Genomic DNA, 20,447 nt, shown 5'->3' with positions numbered 1-20,447 from the left:
ACATTACATGTGGTAATGCATTCTGCTTATTTCACTAAACATTATATTCCATGTGTCTATTTTGATTGTTGTAGAACCTTCCATTGCACTGCAGTTCATGATTTACTGAATCAATTCCTTACCAATGGGTAATTAGTTTTCAAATCATTCCCTCTCTCTCTGTTGTTGTTTTATTAAGGAGGAGCGCTGCACAAACATCTTTGCATATGCTCTACATCTGGTGAATTTAGCAGGTTCTCTGGGTAGCTCCTCAACTGGGCCCTAGAGGAAGGGATTAAAGCCCAGGGCAGGGAGGTCTGCTAGCAGAAGGGTGGAGGTGAGGGGTGTGGAGGCACTTGCGGGGCACAGAAAGCCTGGGTGGGGGAAGCAAATGCTGAGCAGCAGCCAGGAGGGAAGGAGGCGAAGGAGAGGGTCGTAAAGGTTCCAGTAAACAAGTCAGCGCTGAGGGCCATGGCCGGGCGCTGCCAGGACCTGAGAGCAACCACCTAGATCATGGCTCCATCCTGGACACTGAAGCCAGCTCAGGAGGCAACACTGGAGCAGCCTGAAGCTGTGAAAGAACAATCAAAGGCCTGCTGACTCTGGTTCTCCACCTTGGCTGTGGAGAAGAGTCACCTGGACAATTAAAAATAAAAAGGCTCCTTCCTGGCTCCCACTGTGGGACTGACTGGGTTAGCTCGGGGTTTCAGTCTAGGCCAGGCAGGCTCCCCGTCTCCCCAGGGTTATTAGGATGTTAGTAGCAGAGGCAGGGGGCAGGGTAGGGGCGAGTCAGGACTTGAGCAAGCAGAGGAGAGGACAGGGCGCTGGGCCAAGGGCCACCAGGGGGGTGGCAGAGGTTCCAGGGTCCAGTGAGGCGTCGGGAGTCAGGTTCCTCACAGGGTGGGTCCCCTGCTGACCTGGTGGGTGGGCAACAGAGGCGGTCAGGTGGTAACCAAAGTGGTCACAGGGGTGACAAGTCAGAAACGTGGCAGCTGGGGTGAGAGAGAGGCACTCAAGGAGTCCAGCATGCAGAGCGGGGCGGGAGGGGGGGCAAGAGGAGTTGGTGGTGTGGCCTTGGGCTCACCTTACAACAGACCCAGAACACCCCCTGGTGTGCAGACCAGGCAGCATCCAGGAATTTTCTGTTGAACTCCATCTGTGCTCCCAACCCACCCTCCCAAGCCCACTGAAAGAATGAAGTCCCAGGGGAGTTGAGCGTTTGACACCATGTGAGACAGTGATCTGTCCTAAATCACACTTTCCAAGTGACTCAGAGGCCTGGTCTGTGCGGCACATGACTGTGAGCCCCAGGAGGGTAGGGGCCCGTCTCTGTGCTCTCACACTCAGCACCTTCCTGGAGCTGGCACACTGGCTGTCCGGTGAATGAAGGAACACACGAGCAAGCCCACGGATGAACCGACTCTCTCGAGAAAGAACTCTGATTACAGGCATGCAGCTTATAGAGCGAGGGCTGCTGGTGGGCTGCGAGGCAGCAGCTTGGTGGGGGGGGGGAGTGGTGGGCAGCCTTTGGTGCCAGCGCTGCAGAGACAGCCCAGCTGGCCCGTCCATGCTGTTTCACTGGCTGAGGTCTGCACTAAAAAGGCCCCGCACAAGCTGAAGCCTGGCCACTCAGCAAGCAGCCTCAGTCAGCATCCCCACAACAGATGGCCCAGAAAAGCATCTCGTCTCTGTCACTCCACAATACAAGCAGGGCCGAGGACTGCAGGGGAGCCACACTCTTAACCTCCTCACACAGACTCAGCTACGTGGAACTTTCTACAGTTGGAGCTCGTAAAAGCAACTTTGGGGAAATAACAAACAAAACCAAAATGCCAGAAAGAAGAAGATGCACCAAAGACGAGGTCACTTGTTGAAAAGGGAACCTCAGACCTTGAACTTCAACTCACTTCTGCTTTCGGACAGTGAAGGGGGCAGCTCTTCAGCACTGTAACATAAATTTTCAGTGGCACAGAGCATGCTCTCATGACTGTGGCTGGGGGAGCTGAGATTAAGGCAGAATTTCCATGACTAACCCATTGTGGTGTGAAGAAAATGTCCCAATTTTCATGGTGGTTTTGAAATGAATAAGGCTGAAACCTGATATGAGCTTTCTCAGCCTGGCTAGGAATTTTTCCTCCTAATAAAAAAATGGTTTTAATGCCCATAAGCCAATCCAAAACTCTGGAACTGGCAAAAGTGGGCTATTTTTTTAAAAAGTTAGTTTCATAAGGATGAGAGGCCCTGAGCTTTTCTGATACTTGGAAGACGAACCCTCTGCAGACATACGAGGATAATTCATGCTGGACATGGAGTCGGCTTGGAAATGCCTTTGGACTCTTCATGGCACAAGGAGTTGCCCATTTTCCATAAATTTCAGTCACACCCTATTTAGTTCAATTAGAAAATGTGGGCCCATTTTCCATCAATGGGAGAGATGGTACCAGTGACCACAGGCGACCTGAAACACACCCACTGAAAACATGGAGGAGAGTCAACAGCCTGAGGCAGGCCAGTGTCACCAAAGGAAATATTTGTGAGCTCCGACGTGGCTCTGTTTATTTACTGTAGCTTGCTGCTCTGGACCCGAGAATGAGTCCTGGAATGGAAGTTTCCTACATCTGAAGCTTGGCAGCATTGCTCCCTTCCAATATCTCTGGAAACCACACCATCCCTGCATGTCCTGTCAAGGACCATTAAGACTGCAGGAACTTCTTGCATGGAACCAGGATAATGGATTTCTCACTCCAAGTCCTACACCACCCCACAAGCTGCTGCCAGAGAGAGATGTGTAAAGTGAAGATCTGAGTATGTCCCTTTGCAGCTTCAAGTCCTTCCTGCGTGCCAGTGTGCCTTCATGTGGCTGATGCACCTCTGTCCCTTAGGAGACTTCCTCCTCTCCCCTCCCCTCTCCTCTCCCCCCTTCCCCTGGGGCCATCAAGGCTTGGCTTGGCAACTAAGACCTCTTCCAAGAATCCAGACTGCACTCTAAACTGACCTGCGTGCTCCCTAGAGACTCATCACTCCAATGTCAGTGTTCAGCACCCTGAACTAACAGTCTCTGCTGGCCTATCTCCCTCCCTCACCAGCCAAGGAAGAAGCCATGGCTTCTATCTCTGTTTTTCCCAGGCCTAGAACTAAACCTGGTTTGTGGTGAGTGTTCAATAAATGATTGTTGAATAAATGAACAAACACCCTTTCTGGGCTTTGGTTTCCCACCATAAAAAATAAAAAGGAGACAGTTATCTGAGCTATCAGCTCTGCATGGTTATTCTTTAATAAATGAGAGATTATGTGAAAACCCTTTCAGATCATGCAGGTAGAATTTTGTTTTCAGATGCCAATGACGGAGCTGTGGGATCTGGAGGCAGAGATTTAAGAGCAAGGCTAAATCTTTTAAACAAAGAAAACCAAGCCACAAACAAGATTTTTCTTTTTTTAAGATTTAAGATGAGAAAACTCTAAACCCACAGGGCCGCAGGTATATTCTCTACAAGGAAGAAGCATCTCAAGGTAGTCTGGTCAGGAAGAAATCTCACCCTGTGTAGAAATCCTTTGACTCATGTGAAAAATCTGTGCAGACTGCAAAGATAGGCCTGTTATAAGGGGTCACTGAACACCTGTATCAGCTGAGTCACCAACTGAAAAATTCTCACTTAAGCAATGATTACATTCTGTGGGAAAATAAGCCCTCCAAAATGTGTATGGATATAGCAGATTCACTGTTTTGTTTTCATTTATCAACCAGAGTGAAGTTTTCAAGATACAGGTGGTTAGGAGTAAACAAGCGTGAGCTACCGGTCAGCCACCCTACTACTCCACCCTTCATGACAGTGTGCTCATCCAGCCCTCCCAAAAACCCATGCCAAGCAGGTTACTCTATTCCATAAAAGAGACAGGGAGGTCATAGGTTAGACAACATGATCAAGGTCACAGTCAGAAAGTGGCAGGGTGCACTCTTAGATTCATGCTGGTGACATTCTTTCCATTACAGAGCACTGGACAGATAGCAGTGTTCCTACTGGACCTTCCTTCTCATCCAACTGATAGTGAATTCTGAGAACTGTTCCTACATCAAGAGCAAGATGCCAGGAAATGTAATTTGTGTATGTGTAGAAATAACTCTGTGCTCTGAAAAGCAGCTGCCTTTGTTCTATTTTATTGAAATGTGCTCTTAAAAGGACTGAAAAGGGGGCTGGCTTCTTTAAAGAAATCTCTGGCAAGAAATATAAGGTGTGAGGCAAGTTAAGGGGGAATGTTGGTCTATTCAGTGCAGAGTAACTTTTATATGGAAACTTGTAGCTCAAGAATAAAAGAGGGAGATAAAGTTTATTTACTCATTCACTTAAACATTTTGTTAACTACTGTGTGCCACACACAGGGAAAATTCTGAGAATAAAAGGACAATCACTTTATATCAGTACTATCCATTAAAACTTGCTGTGATGACGGAAACTGGCTATATCTGCGCTATCCAATATGGTACCACTAGCCCCGTGTGGCTAACTGAGCACACAGAACACAGCTAAGTGCGATGATTTAAATTAAATTTAAATAGCCACATGGGGCTAGCAACAATGAAGATCTCTAACGTGATCCTTCCTCATGCTATTTCTTCTCATGTGTGTTCAGTTCCTTCATTCAGTACATAGTTCCTAAGTGAGACCCGTGAACCAGGCTCTGGGCTAGGCATAGGGGTCGGGGGGGGCATGCAGGGATGAACAAAACAGCCGTGGGCCCCACCCCATGGAGCTCAGAGCCTCTGGAGAGAGGCAGGACTTTACAGACATAATTACAAATTCTGCTAGCTAATACGAGAGACAGGTATAAGATGAAATTAGCAATGACAGTCTGGTGACCTAATTGAGATCAGCAGAAGGGATCTGGGAAGGGGGTAGGGTACATCTTCCTGAAGTCTAGCACAGAGAAGTAAAGAGCTTCACATGCATCCATAGCCAGCAACGTTGGGGGAGGGGGGATGTAACACTTCACTTTTGCATTCTGTTAAAAATTGCTCCCTACAGGCCCAAATTTGCTATTGAAAATAGTAAATAATGTATCTATTAGAAATTGTAGTAATGCTATTATTTGCCAGAATGTAACCTGGCACAACCTTTCTGTTTGACAATATCTGTCACAAAATGTAAATGTGTACACCCTCAGATATTCTGCTTCTAGAAATTAATCCATAGCAATGTTTCTGTACATATAGAATGATATATTCATGAGGTTAGGGGCATTCAGACTGTTTACCAGTGTACCTCCTAAAATAATTTTAAAAATCTATGTACTCCTGACAAAACCCACTGGAAAAAAAAAAAATAATAATAATAAAAAAAATTAATAAAAAAAAAAATCTATGTACTCCCTCACACAGGTTAAGCTGACATCTAAATTTTACACAAATTTTAGTCACATAATTTCTATTATAATATAGAAATTATATTATATATATTATATAATTTCTATATTATAAACATTGATATCTTAAAATATAACTATTGCTCTCTTGAATATATTCAATGTAAATCTGATACCATACTAATTTAACAACCACCATCATCCATTAAAAAATCATGAGTAAGTTTTTCTTTAATGGTTGGAAATTCTGCATCATTCCTTTCCCTTTTTGAATTCATATATCCATCATACTTCCACTTTTCACTGCTGAATTTTATTCTAATGTAGTATGCTTTTGTTAATTTTATCCATTGTTAATTTTTCATCTCTTCCTGCCATATGAACATGTATATAAACTGAAAATAACTTTTTCATTTCCTGAAATCATAAGGCTCTAGGTATAAAAATGACTTTTTTTTCTGGATTGACCTATCACTATTACTATGAAAATGACCAAAACATATGTATACACATTTTGACAAGGAATTTAATAGCATAACAAGTAGAATTTTATTTGGCATCTCCCTCAATCAGCTCATGTGTATTTGTATTTGGCTTGATATTGATTCTATTCCTATTTTCCACTTTATAGATATAAGTGCCAAGAAACTCTGTTAACACAAAAATAAGTAGACAGGAATGGAAAGAATTTTGTTATCACAATGTCACTTAATTCTTTGAAGTCCTTCCAAGTTACATACCAAAAATCAGACAGTGGGATAACATCAAGAACTATTTTTACCTATCTATCAATGAACAACTCAGTGGGTACCTCCTTCAATCTGGATGGAGGCAAGAGGATTAGAAACCAACTGGCTTGTAAATGGATTTTTTTTGGTCCAGTCAATAGAGTCTTTTAATTTCTCAAGTCTAACACCAATCTCAGAATTATCTCTGAGTTTCCACCAGAGGTTTTTGTACCCCTGGAGTGGGCAAGAGATTGGCTATGCCACGTGAGGTGAGAGAGGGCAAATGAGAAAGGGGAGTGAGAAAGGAAAAGCAGCATGACATCAGGACTCTCAGGAGATGAGTCTGAAGAAAAGAGGACATAAGAAGACAAGGTGCTATCTGTGGCCTGGGAGGCCTCTATGGTCCCCCAAAGTTCATGTCGTCCTATTTGCAGATCATTGTCCTAAGGTGATCTTTGCAACATTGCCCCTAATAAACAGGTTACAGTAGAATCACACAATGGAACATCATGTAGCCTTTAAAAATTTAAGGTTGATCTATGTGACTTATGTGGAAAGATGTCAAACACACATTATTTAGTACAAAAGAACAAGTAAGGACTAAAACTGTATTTGCAACATGATAACATCTTAAAAACATCCATCCGATTACAGAAAGACTTCTAAAAGTGTGTACAAGTTAACAGTGATTATCTCAGGAAGAGGCTGAGATTCTAAGAGAATTTCCCTAACTTCCTGTGTTCTTTCATTTTTTTTTAAGTGAGCACCTTTCCCCCTTTGTAATTGTGGGGTGGGAAGAAGCTGTTTAATATAAAAAGACAACTAAGCAAATCACATATGAAAAGATATCCAATACAGTTATCAAAATTTCAGCTGATTTATATTATGTGTTCAAGAACTTTCCTAATTTCTGATAACAGGAGTCATGGTAAGAATGAAGGGTGATATGCAGTTTTCTCTTACTGAATCACAGCTATACCAACTACCACTCTGAAAGAACCTGTTTTGTTTCAGCCATGCCACATCATTAGCTCTAAATTCTACAACAATCCTCTGAGGCAGGTGGGCATTAGTAACTAACCCTGTCATATAGAAGAGGAAAATGGAGCTCTGAGTCTCTCAACCCAGACTGTGGAGCTAGGAATTCAAATCCAAGTGCACTTATCTGAAAACCCACAGTCTATGTAACACACCACCACTCTCCTCAGTGGTTCTGTGGGATTATCTTGCCTCCATATAAGGGTTTGCTCTGGCAACTTAAACTTATTTTGGATGACAAACATCCCACCTTTTACCTTTTTATGTAAGAATTTGGGTGAAAAAATCATAATGAGTATTTTAAAGGTGAATGAATTTTTAAACTTCATAAAAAGTTCTGCCTAAACTGTTATGCCCTTAATTCTTAATGATTTAAATTTCCAGATGGCCAGCAAATCTCTTATAAGCAAAAATCTTTAGGCCAAAGAAAACCCTGGATGAAAACTCAGAAAGGAGCAAATTATTAATTCTGGGTTAAAAGAACTAACAGAACTAGAGGAAGTGAGGCAAAGAGACAAGTAAAAGAACAAGCTATTTAATCTTACAGAGGATTCAGCGGTTACCAGCAGAGCAGTTTTCTCAACGTCCAGAAAACTCAGCTAAAATAAACAGATTGAGTCAGAAAAATAAGACTACAGGGCTGAACTGGGCCCCTTGAATCACTTCCTCTAAGCCCCTGGTTTAAGGATTAAAAAAAAAAAAAAAAAAAAACAAGCTCCTAAGAGGCATGACACCCTGCTGATGGCTCAGTTCAGTGGGATGAGCCACAGGTAGGCAGAGGGTGCGTGTTCTTTGAACAGGGCATTTCTTCTTCAACAGTGGTTAGAGAAAGAGGAGTGGAGGGCGGTCAAAATGCAAATTCTAATGCACATGTGAAAGAGTATGATCTCAATGTCCAGAATATGTACTCCAAAGCACACATCAAGTGCCAAAATGATGCTGAGAGCAAAACTCGAGGAGGAAGTTCCTCCTGGCTGAAGCACTTGTTCTACTGTGCTAGGCAGAGCTACTAGAAGGATTGGCAAGCCCCCATACTCCAGTCGTGGGCAAAGGCAGAGGACAGAGGTACTAAGTATTTTAAATGCCCTTATGACTCTGACATTCCATGAGTGATTCTTTTTTTAAACAGGCAATTATATCTCTATAAAAAAATTAAGCTAATAGTTCATTTCTGGGTTTTTACCCCAACTTCAATACCTGCCTCTGTCTGGGGCCTTTAATTTGCCCCCAACTGATTCCTCCTCCTACACTTCATCTCTGCAGACCTGAGCTAGACCAGTAGTTTTCCAAGGTCACTCCCAAGAACTGGTATGCATTCATAACAACAAAGTTATCTCCAAAGCACACATCAAGTGCCAAGAAAAAAGAAGGTCAACGTGGTGAGTCTCCCAGTAAGCCAAGTATGTTAAATTTTTAAATTAGAGATTATCTCCTACCAGACAATGGCATTTGTTTTTTAAAATGTGCTTCATTAGTCAAATAAAAATTTGAAGTCCTTCAAATTAAAAGGCTTTTGAGGGGGGAATTGAGGTAAATGAGTCTGTGAAATTCCAAAGATTGTAAACCACCTCGAGAAGAAAGGACTCAGGCCTGGAGAGGTGGACAGTGCCACGACAGGTCATTGGGAAGCTAAATAAAGATCTTCTGACTTGAAACCAGGGCTCACTGTTCACTGACACTTCACCCTTAGCTTGTCACCACCAGATCCAATTCCCTTCGAATGGGCCCCCCAAGCTTACTCCACAAGAGCTCATCACTTTTGTCACTGAATGAACCAACAGCAGTGGGAGGCAGAGTGGCCCGAGGTTCCCAGCCCACGCCTTCCCAAGGGTCCATGACTAGAAGGAGTTTGATAACTCAGCTTTCCTCCTTCATAAAGGGTGGTTTGTCCAGAATGCTTTTAGTATGACAAAGGGGTACTTGAGCATGGTTTTCTGGCAAGTTGTGTATCCCTCTGGATATTTACAAGTCAAACGGAAGCCAGACAGGGCTCTGCCAATCCACAGCCAGTGGGCGGAAGGGCCATCACAGGCCAAATAAATGCCATGTGCAATCTGAGCGCTGACCGTCACTTGCTCCCTTCTTACCTGCACATTCATTTGCAGCTCAGAGGCCTCAGTGGGTACACTGTGTATGTAACAAAGGTTACTACATATGTCTCTTTGCTGTGATATAGACTACTTTGAACCTACTGGGTATCCCTTTGCATTTACATTCTTAAAGCTGAAAATGGTCCCAGCATGTAGTGAAAGCAGAGGCGGTGAAGCAACTGGGCTGAACGAAGAACGCCAGGGCCCTGTCCAGAGAGGGAGGGGAGGGCATAATGCAGGCACAAAGGTGGACTTCTGGGGCTGGTTACAAGTCCACACAGCCAGCAGGCACTGTGACCCTCTCCCAGCCAAGATCCACCCGAAGGATGCTTGCTGCACACCCACATGTGCCCCCCTCTCATCTCACCAGTCACTCACTCTTCCTTGGGGCAGGCTGATGGCTGTGGGTGGCTCAGGCAGGAGGGCACTGTTCGCTCTCTGATTTAGAATAATTCACACTCCTAATACCTTGCTCCTGGGAGGTTATGCAAGGTTTATTATCGTCACCTCCACTTGGCTTTGTTTAACCTCCACCTGTGTCTCTAGAGTATTCACGAAGCTTTTCCTACTAGCACTGTGAATGTTTACTGCTTTCATGCTTATTGGATGGAATGAGGTCAAAGTAGTCTGTGGCACCCATCAAAGCACAAACCTAACAATGCGACAGACTGCCAAAGGCCAGGGTTGCCCTGTGAGGGGGCCAAGCTGGCAGAGGTGAACACCTCAGTTTTGGTCTGGACTGATGTTTCTAACGGTGAAGATCTGGCAGTGGAACCCTCTGTTGACATCTGGGATCAGAGTTGTAGAAGTGCCGAGAAGGACAAGGCCTGCCATCAGCCTGTCTTCTCTAAGATTGGCTGTGAGCCCTAAGAATCTTAGATGAGAGGTTGGGAACCAGGGGAAGAGGTAATGCAGGGGTACCCAGGCAGAGATCTTTTATGAGCCAAGGCTAAGTCCAGAAGCATGTGGTGGAAATCAAAACTGGTCAGAGGGACTGACTAGGTTCAAGACCCACCAATTAGAAGTTCAACCTGTTTCCCTTCCTTGGTATAAAGTGTTCGATCCTAAGTACAATCTCTTTTGCTTCTGTCATCACACTTGAGAAAAGCATATTGCTTCTCAAATTATCCTGATACAACTTGAAGTTTAATCCTCACTGGTGTCCTTGGATAGGAGCAGAGCACCACATGTGCACACCCCACAGCCTCATGTGCAGAGCTGACAGTGACACAGCAGGTATCACATCTTCCTTTCCTCTGCCCGGGTCATGCTGGCCACTGTCCTGATCCCAAAGGTCATGTCTGAAGGTCACTAGTAAAGGGACACTGCCTGTCAGAGTGAGCTGGGGCTCTCGAATAAGCTTAGAGATGTGGCTTGCTCACACACAAGTTCAGCCAGGAGATCTTCTGGAATATTCCAAATGTCACTTACGGGGTTCTCTAAGGCAGGTAGGGCACAGTATATGTTGTCCTATTAAACCCGAGAAACTGCTTAATGACCTGAAATGCTGCAAGACCTAGTAACTGGACTGGTATCTCCAACAGGGGAAATTAAAAATATGAAGGTAAAAAAAAAAAGAACAGAAAAATCAACAGCCCAAAGCTTGGGGATCTAACTCTTCCCCTAAGATCTGTCCAAGAAACCCAAAGAAATGGTTTCTTATGGTAAAAGGCAGAAATTTCAAGTAAGTTAAAATTTTCATTACTCGTTTACAGAGACTTGGGGTCACACTGACAAAAACTTTGTGTCACTGGTCACTATTAAACTGCTTTAAACTATATACAGTCTTCAGCTTTACCACACAAATTTCTAACTTAGCATTGATTAAATTTCATGTGTGTTGTCCTTTTATTTAATGTCCATTTAAACACTGGGTATTAAGTCTTTGGAGAGTAAAGTCTCAAACATAACACTGTTTGTGTATGAAAATTAAATGCAAATTATTTTTTTATAGGGCAAGGAGAAAGAGGATGAGTGTCTTCTCAAAGGTCGTGGCAACTTCCTTGGTCCATGCTTAGGTGAATAACTTAAATATATTTAATTTTTGGCATCTAAACTCACCAGCTGCCAAAAGCTCTGAAACCATTTTCATACTACGTTTTATAAAGAATCTCAGGAAACCAGATGAGCCATTCCAGGACCACAAGGCTACACTCAACTGAGGGGACACTGTCCTTGGCGACGACTGTCCTTATTCCCAACTCACCACCTGGCTTTCTCAACTGTGGTGCTATTGACGCTGGCACCAGATTGGTCTTTGCTGTGGGGGTTGCCCTGTGCACTGTGGAATGTTTAACAGCATCCCTGGTCTCCACTCACTAGATGCCAGTAGCATGTCCCCTCCCACCATACTGTAATAAGCGAAAATGTCTCCAGACATTGCCAAATGTCCCCTGGGGAGAAGAACTGGTAACTGCTGATACAGACCAACTGCATACACAGGAAAATTTGGGCTCTATGGGTCAGAGGGATCTAGGTTCAAATCCAAATCTGCTATTTACCAGCCAGTTAACCTTTCCCAAGTCACTTGACTTTCTTTAGTCCCTGCCCTTTCCTTGTAAAATAAGACATTATACCTCCCTTACAGGGTTGATGATGATGAAAAATATATAAAATACACCAAGTGTCTAGTAGGTATCCAGTGACTATTAACTCCTTTTCTCCTCTCCTTTGCTCACTCCCATGGCTATGAGTTCACCACTGTAACCTCAGGATGACAGCAGAGGGAGATGAAGAGAGCGAGCATACGCTCTTCATTGCCCTGGAGGAATGATTCTAATACTAGGACATTATACACACAGCTATTTTACTTGGAAGAAACTATCACAAATTGTACCTCAAAAAAGAATCAAAAAGATTATAAAGGCATGTTCTATTATAAAAGATTCCAAGAAAACACTCCTAGGCTTTCCAAACACTTTGTGATGATTCTATTCCATACCTGTATTTGTGTCAATGCCCGAGTGGGCCCCAATTTAAGAAAACTGTGGGTCCACTGAAAAAAATACAGGGGAAATCAGCTTCCTCAAGGGAACAGGGGATGGCGTCCATGTAAAGAGACCAAAGTGGGAAAAGTGTGATGAGATTTGAATAGAATGGAAAACAAGAGTCAAAACAAAGAAGTCAAGCAACTGAGGAGGAATGAGAGAGGCTTTTTTTGAAGTCAATTAATTGCAACTAGATGGCTTAATTCCCAGGCTGCTTCACACCTGGAGGCCCGTTGCTATGTGCTTTAGTGGGAGAGGAACAGAAAATCTCTGTAGCATTGAAGTGTAACAAGAAATCCCACCATGCCATGGGAACTACAATATACTGCATAATAAAAGTAAATGTTATGGCACTTGACTTCGCGGCCTATAATCTCCCATTCAATCGGAACAGAGATTCTTCCATCAGCAACAGAAAACTGGACAATTTAATTTTCCTTTCTATTCATGCACAGGCCTGTTTGGAGCTCATCCATGTATTCCTATTATGTTACTTGAAATATGGCCACACAGTTTGATACAAACAATATCTCAAACTGACATCAACAAGTCAGCTTTGGACCAACTGATTTCATTCTCAATTATCTTGGGCAGACAGATGCTGGTAGCTGCCCACACGAGATCTGAAAAAGCCACATTCTCTAATTTAATATTATAATAATTTAAAATTATAGCTTTATTAAGAGGAAACACAGATTTATTTATAGCTACCAACGATGATTTCTAATGGGTTTTAAGGCTGTATTCTGTGATTTCACTGTGGCCCACATTTGGACAGCTTTAATTGTCTGAATCACTAACAAAACATTCTGGTACAGATAATTTCCTTCTTGATTCAAAGCAATGAACTGATGCTACAAAAGCAGATATACAAAAGCAGCCTGGAAGAGAGCCAGCCCCTTGGCAATGTCCTAATCTTGACAGACCCACCTGCAAAGAATGTTTCTGGATTTGGACCTAAGACACTGCTTAAAATCCTCTCCTTCATTGGCCCTGGTGATGCTGTAAGAGCCCACTTTTCCCTTAGGTGTGGGCTTTGCACCAGGTTTAGTCCTCAGTTCTAGGTCCTTCTTTGTCTTTTCACATGGTAAGGATTTTACTTATTTTCCTGACTATCACTTTTAAGCAAACAACATGAAAAATAAGCATCTCTGCCTTTCGACAGCTCATCAAGTGATTTTACATAATTCTGGAAGACAAGGTGGAGAAGCAGAGAGACAGTAGTAGTCTTTACAGAGAAAGCAAGTTGAATCTCAGAGAGTTGGTGTAAATTACAGAAGGTCACCAAGCCAGGAAGCAGCACAGTCAACAGCACTCAAACCCAGGTCTGCAGGTGCCAAGCCCTGCCTTCTTATCTCCTGGAAGGTTCTAATCTCCACTAAATCCCTGCCCACTTCTCTGGCCTCAGCCTCCACCTTCAGTCCACATGGAGCACTGATGCGGGATGTCTGACCACATCTCAATGTCAACATGCCTAAATTCATCACGTTTACCTCACACCAGTTTCTCCTCCGGATATGTCTGTTTCAATCCAAGTCACTCCCCAGCCTCAGTCAGTCTCCCAACCCTAAAAAACCTCAGAGCTAACAAATAAGTCCCCCCTCCTCCCCACTCCTAAATCGATCTGCTCCCGAGGACCAGTGATCATTCTCTCTCACTGCTGCTCCACAGCTATCCCCCTTCTTTCCAATCCTCCTGTGAGCAGTTCGCCTCTGGCTCTCTCTCACTACCTCTCAGGTAAACTATCAACAAACCTGACTCCCAGACACCCACCTATCCCTCATTTGATGGGTTCCACAAAGCTCCGTAAGTTACTATCTGAATTTTTAGACTTGATCATGTCACTTCAGTGTCCATGGCTCCCACTGCCTATAGAAAAATGACAAATCCATCCCTCCCAAATTCAGAGTAGCCCTGACTTCCATTTCTGGGTCAGCACTTTGCTTTGTGCCAGGCTGACTGACGCCCAGGATCAGCACTCCCCATGTGACTTTCCTGCCTGCCTCTGCCTTGACTGAAGCAAATCTAACTTCCAGATCCAGGTCAGTCTGTCCCACTTTGCAGAGCCTGCCCTGACATCCTGTCACCATGGAGCAGCCCCAACTCTGATCAGTATTACTTTCTACCACTCAGTTAGCATAGTCAGTGTGACAATTCCCATTTGCTGTCTTGGGGGCCACAACAGACCCAAAGTCCCTGGAAAGTGGGGCCTGTGTACAAGGGCCCTGGCATCTACTGAACCTTGCACTTGAAGAGTAGGTATTCAAGTATTTAGTGGTTGTTCACAAGGCTGCCAATCATTATTTCTGGCAATGCAAATAATATATACATTAAATTATTAGCTTGAGGAATTAGTCTTCTGGGATTAATATCTTCTTGGCAAAATGAGAGTGAACCAAACCTCAGCATCTCTTTCTGGGCTCCCTGATCCATACACAGTATGAAAAGTTTCCATAGGCTAAGCTGCCTCCATCAATGCCCCAGTATTTCCAAACTAGATCATCAAACTGAAAATCCTAGGATTCTTATTTTTGTGACAGCCACCTTAGTCATCTCCAGACCCAAAGGAAACAAGATTCAGGGGCCAATGTCCTTCACAGCAGGGCACAGCCCTGTGCATCCTGGATGTGGGTGATGCCTCCTTTCCTGGGGGCACCCCATGGGACCCTCACTGCCACTTTGCCAATGGGCCAGCTGGTCTTAGCACAGGGCCCAAAGGCTGAACTATAGCAGTGAAGCCAGAACTTAATCATGCTCATTCTGATGATTCCTTCTTGTTCACAGCCAATGGCTGCTCTGCTCTTTTCTGCCCTTTAACCAGGTCCAAAGCTGCAGCAGGCCAGTGTTGCTATTATTGTTGCATCAGCCCAAGCTGTCAGAAGCTCCTGGTCACACTTCCTGACCGGGCTTCTTAAAGGCTAAGAGAGGATGTAAAAGAGTTTCTGAAACCAGGGCAAGTACTTGTGGTGTTTATGGTCACAACAACATATTGTACTCCCAGGCTATCATAAGACCGGACCAGACTGAAGGTCAGCAGTTGCAAAGATGCAACTCGATTAGTAAGTTTAGAATAAAACAGCACCCCAAAAAGAGTAACCCCGGGTGATGAGACTGCTCATGACAGGCGCCCCAGTACCTCTTACAAGGCCTGCTGTCAGCCGTTTGTTTCTAAATTGAGCAGCCGATGCAAATCATGCTAGAACCTTCCACCTCAAATCAATCCCTGATAGTGGGAAGGGAAGGGGAGCGGGAGGTGTGCTTAGTATTAATAGTTATAAAAAGGCCACACGAGGGATCCTAGAGGTGATAGTAATGTTCTGCATCTTGACTCTGGTGGTGGATATACAAACCTACACATGTGACCTAAGTGCAGAGAACTAAACACACACAAGCACCGCTACAACTGAAGAGACCAGTGGGCTGTGTTAATGTCAATATCCTGCTGTGACTGTGCACTCTAGTTTCATAAGATGTTACCACTGGAAGACCCTGGGCAAAGGGTATGCGGATCTCTCTTCATTGTTTCTTACAATTGTGTGTGAACCTCTATTTCAAAATAAAAAATTTCACTTATAAAAGGCTAATTCCAAAATGTATACTTCTGGCCATAATGGGTACAAATAAAGATGTAAAGATGAAAGAAATGTAGTCCCTGAACCCAGACTTCTTCAAAGGGCTATCACCCAAACAGTGGCCTCAACCAGCATGCACTTGACCACACTCCACCCATGCACAACCCGCCCCCACCCCCCCAAAGCCCTCGGACTTGTTTACCCACAGGCTCCAGCTACCTTCCCATTTGTCACATGGTGGGATCTTGACCTTGGGAAAACTCATGTTCCAAACTAAGTGGCAATTACTGTACCAAAGCTCATTTTTTAACTCAAAGTCAAAACACTTAGTGCTGTGTCTACAGTGAATTCTGCCATGTGGCATGTCCACCCATTCACCTTTTTACACTAAACACATAAATTGCTGGAAAATATGAATATAAATGCTAATGCCCACTTCTCCAAAAGGTTTATTCATCATTTCTTTTCATTAGACCTCGCAAGGAATTTCTCCTAAGGTCGGAAGAGTAAAAATCCCAGGCATTCTGTTTTAATGTGAAAACCATCCTCATGTCCCTTCTTTATAAAACTGCAACTCAAAACTGACCGAGGGCTGTAAGCTTCACATTTAAATGGTTGTGTTAGTTGACATCAGGCCTCTGGAAGGGGCAAACCGCACTCTGCAGTTCCTTTCAAGTTTCGCAAAGAGAACGGAGAATGCTCTCCTTACTCACCAATGTCATTGCTGCGGTCTGAGAGGTCCTTGTCCAGCATGCCAGGTATTGAGCTGCCCACCAAGTCGATCTTGGCACCGTCACCCCTACATTAAAGACACAAGTCTTTTAATAATTGGCATGTGTCTTCATCATTTTGTCAGCTTTCTTGCACACAATTTAAGGGGTATGCTGCGCCTGGGATGGGTCGCACTGTTTCCGGTGAGGGGGCCAGTGGGAGCTGACAAGCTGTCCAACCACGTGGGACTTGGTGCAAACCAGCCGATACACTGAAAGCCCTCCTCTCCCGCACACATTTTCAAAGATGGCTATTTTAATAACGAGTGTTCAGCAAGGCACCTTCAGCCACAAATCCTCTTGCTGGCCCACAGGGTGCGACGTAGTGCCTGCTCCCTCCCCATGGCCAAATAAGCACCAGTGAACGATAACCAGGAGCTTCCCTTTTAAGGAGTCAGGAATTTAGCCAGTGCTGCTTGTCAAAGGTCGGCTACTTTTAACCTTGAGAAAAAGGGTTTCTGGCCTGGAGCTGAGGCATCAGCCAGGCTGTTGACAGGCACAAGGTGTCAAGTTGAGATCTGGCAGCCTGAAGGCTGGCGCTGGGGTGGGGGCCCGTAAAATGAGACAGCTGTTGGGTGGGTGCCCCCAGGCCCGTCGGGACACGAGAGACTTCCCTCTGTATGTGGGCTAGGAGCAGCCCGTTGGGAGGATGGGGACAGGCCTCCAAGATGATGAGAGGAATAGGCCACTCATGCACGGGCAAAAGATTCCTCCAAGTCCCCCCAAAATGGGCAGTTCTGGGGACCCTTTCAGGGAGATGAGCCACAAACTAGATTATCCAAGGTCTGTGATGGCAAGTGAAACAGGCAGATCTTTGCTCTTAAAGCAAGAGACTTGTCACAGCCCCTGTGGTCACTATGTAGCCAAACTACACAAGTAACAGATTCACTCCAGGAGCATTTGTAAAATACCCACAACACTGATGGCTATTGAGTAATGAGAGGTACTTGGTAATCAGAGGGCCAAGCCAGAAGGTACCCACTCTAGGGGGTGTCTCATGGTCTAAATGGGGGAAAGAGACAGACAGAGGGGCCCCGAGCACACATCGCATAGCCTGAGTAAGATACAGGGGCATCTCAGTCTTCAGGGAATCAAGAGCCAGGTCAGGACAGATACCTGTGGGCAGGCCATAGGCACACAGAGAAGGTGGCCTTATAGTTGGGCCTTGGTGGAAAAGGGAGAAAGGACGTGACAGAGCAAGGGCCCAAGGCATCTGGGAGGGCCCAGAGTAGCCAGGGAGTCTCAGGGCTGAAGTCTGAGGTCCCCAGAGAGCAGTGAAAGGAGAAAGGTTGGCAAAGGTCAGATGGTGTTGGGCTGAGTTCCACAGGGTTCAGTGTGTCCTGGAGGCAATCAGGACAGAAGAAGGCTGAAGCTGGCGACCCATGAACCTGGAGGTAAGAGGCAGCCTTCTGGGTTCCTTACTCAAGAAGAGGTGCTGGGGGTGGCATTCAGCGAGACACGCATATCCTTCTGACAGCAGAGAAGGCCCAGGAGAAAGAGGTCAGCTTCCCTCAGCTCCCAGATGAACCAGACTGACTCTCAACCTCAAGCGCCCTTGCCAGAAGATGAGCAGATGTGAGAACTCCAGGCGACCAGGGCTGGGCTAGGTGGCTTGGTCCCCATCAAGAGGAAAGACAACTTGCGGACTGTGTGAGAGCAGCAGGACACTGCCTCGCCTCAACCCCAGGCTGGGGGGCCCTGGGCCGAGCTGCCACAGGTAACCCCCCGTCCCCGGCTCCTGAAGCCCAGGCCCCACAAGCACACTCGTCTGGACAAACGCCGAGCCCACTGGAGTGGCAGGATTGAGGACATTTATTTTCAAACACTTTACTGGCAGGGCTCCTGCATCTGCTAATTTGAATGTGACCTTCTGAATGAAATGCTTTAGAAATGCATTTCTTACTCTTAGTAAGAAAGCACTTTCATTTTTAAAAATTCTTGAGGGTTCTTAATCTTATTAATTGGTAGCTATGGAGCTGGAATGATTTGGGGCTGTCATCTTCCCGATTCACGGACTACACTCAAGTCGTGCTCACAGCCAGCTAACTGTTCTTTGGGAACAGACCAAGGACTAAAACTTAACGAGAACACATGTTCTGTCTGGGGAGAGACGTCACTCAGGCAAAGAAGGTCCAGTTAATTCCACTAGCCTTTTTTTCTTTTGGCCAAAGGGGAAGATGATTGGAGGTAACACTGCAGAGACCATCAGGGAAGAGGTGGGGGTGTTGGAGGTGCAGGTGGGGAGAGGAACTTTGCACATCAGTGAACCACGTGTATCTCAGAACAACTCAGCTGCTTCTGAACACATGGCTTATTCGTGCATTTTGGGAACTGTGAATCTTGTAGCTACCATTTCCCTCTTTGGTTTGACACATGGAAACTTCCAGTTCAACGTGAGCCTCTCTCGAGGGGCCCTAGAGCACTCTATGTGCATTGCTGTGCTCATCTGATCTTGGGCTGTGTTACTTATCTGCCCTTATTTCCACTTTATTGTCACCCTTTTAACTATTTTATTCTTTTATATGCATTTTCAAAAGTTACCTCCAAGACTTTGGGGACCAGAGCAGGGTAAAAAGAAGTAATTTTTCAGAATGGGATATATATTCATAGCATTTGAAACATTCATCTGGGGGTCTATGCTAAAGAGATAGTCTGAAATACCCAAATGGGTTTTTTGGATCAAGATGTTTCTCATAGCATTATCTGTAATATAGAAAAACTGAAAAGAACTGGAATTTTTCATAAATAGGGGAACAGTTGAAAAACTATATTTGATGGACTTTGATATAACCATTTAAATGATATGTATAAACAGTTCATGACAACAGGGACAAATGCTTATGTTACAATGTCAACTAAAAAGCACAAGTTAAAATTGACATGCACCTTACTTCACAGGCACCCACATGCCCTTCTGATATATTAGGGAGAGGGATTTTTTTTAAGGCTAGAAGAACATGTATTTACAGTGGCTATTCCTGGCAAGTCTGATGGGTGATTTCTAGCACCAGCCCAGCACCTGGTATATGGCAGGAGCTCAAAGATACTTGTGGAATGAATGAACATTTGCCTTTTTTTCCCTGAAATGGGAATGCATTATGTATTTATAAGAATCACACTTTTCCCCAAAAGACATAAAGTTGTACGACATTCAGTATGATCACACCTATGTAAAAGCGATGGAAAACAAACCGAGTCATACACACGAAAAAGATGGGCAAGAAACAGTTTGAAATGTTAATAGCAGTTGTCTCTAGGATAAGTCTATAGGTGAATTTTTCCTTCCTTTGAAAGTTCACATTCAATAAAAGAGATGCATACAATTTAGGCAGCTTCTGTTTGCTCCCATTTCTCCCCAATAGTACCATCCAGGTAAAAGACAAGACTGCTTGGCCCCTACCTACAAACTCTCCTTTAAGGATCTCCCCAATCCAGGGGCCTCTGTGATCCCCTGTGACCACACCTGAAACTCACCTGGGAACCAGTTGTGGTGGGGGTGGATGGGTAGTGGAGTTACAAAGCCTACACTGACAGGGCCAGGTTATGAGGAGCGCCCGCCCAAAGAAATAGGAAACAGCACCCATGAGTGACCCCTCCCCAGATTCTAAAGTGCCCACCATATTCTGACAGGAAGGAGACTGGGACACCCCCATCTCTAAATGAGCTCTGATCCCTCATGCCAAGAGCAGACACAGGCTTTCAGCTGAAATTATCTTCTACACAGGGCCAGAAGCAAGCCTATTTTGAAAACACAGTAGGTGTAGTTTAAAAAAGGTTCTGATCCTTCCAAGTAGGGAAGCTGCAGCTGGTGTTTTGACAGTGTTCAGACTGTGGGTGTGGAAGCGTTTTACAATGTCTATTTGTAAATGCCTTTCACTGTATTTATAGATGCTTACAACAAAGCTAATGAATTTCAGTTCTGAAA

The 20,447-nt window shown here is 44.6% G+C and overlaps 1 protein-coding gene across 6 annotated transcripts in view; it reads right to left on the bottom strand.

Annotated features, from left to right (window-relative positions):
- Positions 1 to 20,447, bottom strand: part of SH3KBP1 (SH3 domain containing kinase binding protein 1) — a 334,741-nt gene that overhangs the window by 18,299 nt on the left and 295,995 nt on the right. For all 6 annotated transcript variants that reach the window (XM_061136773.1, XM_061136772.1, XM_061136775.1 and 3 more), the window contains one exon: positions 16,466 to 16,551. In XM_061136773.1, coding sequence (XP_060992756.1) covers positions 16,466 to 16,551 — 86 coding nt within the window. The remainder of the gene's footprint in view (positions 1 to 16,465; positions 16,552 to 20,447) is intronic.

This window comes from Dama dama, chromosome X (genome assembly GCF_033118175.1).
Source record: "Dama dama isolate Ldn47 chromosome X, ASM3311817v1, whole genome shotgun sequence".
Classification (NCBI taxonomy): domain Eukaryota; kingdom Metazoa; phylum Chordata; class Mammalia; order Artiodactyla; family Cervidae; genus Dama; species Dama dama.
The sequence above is the reverse complement of the archived record's forward strand: the minus strand, read 5'-3'. Positions and strand labels throughout refer to the sequence as shown.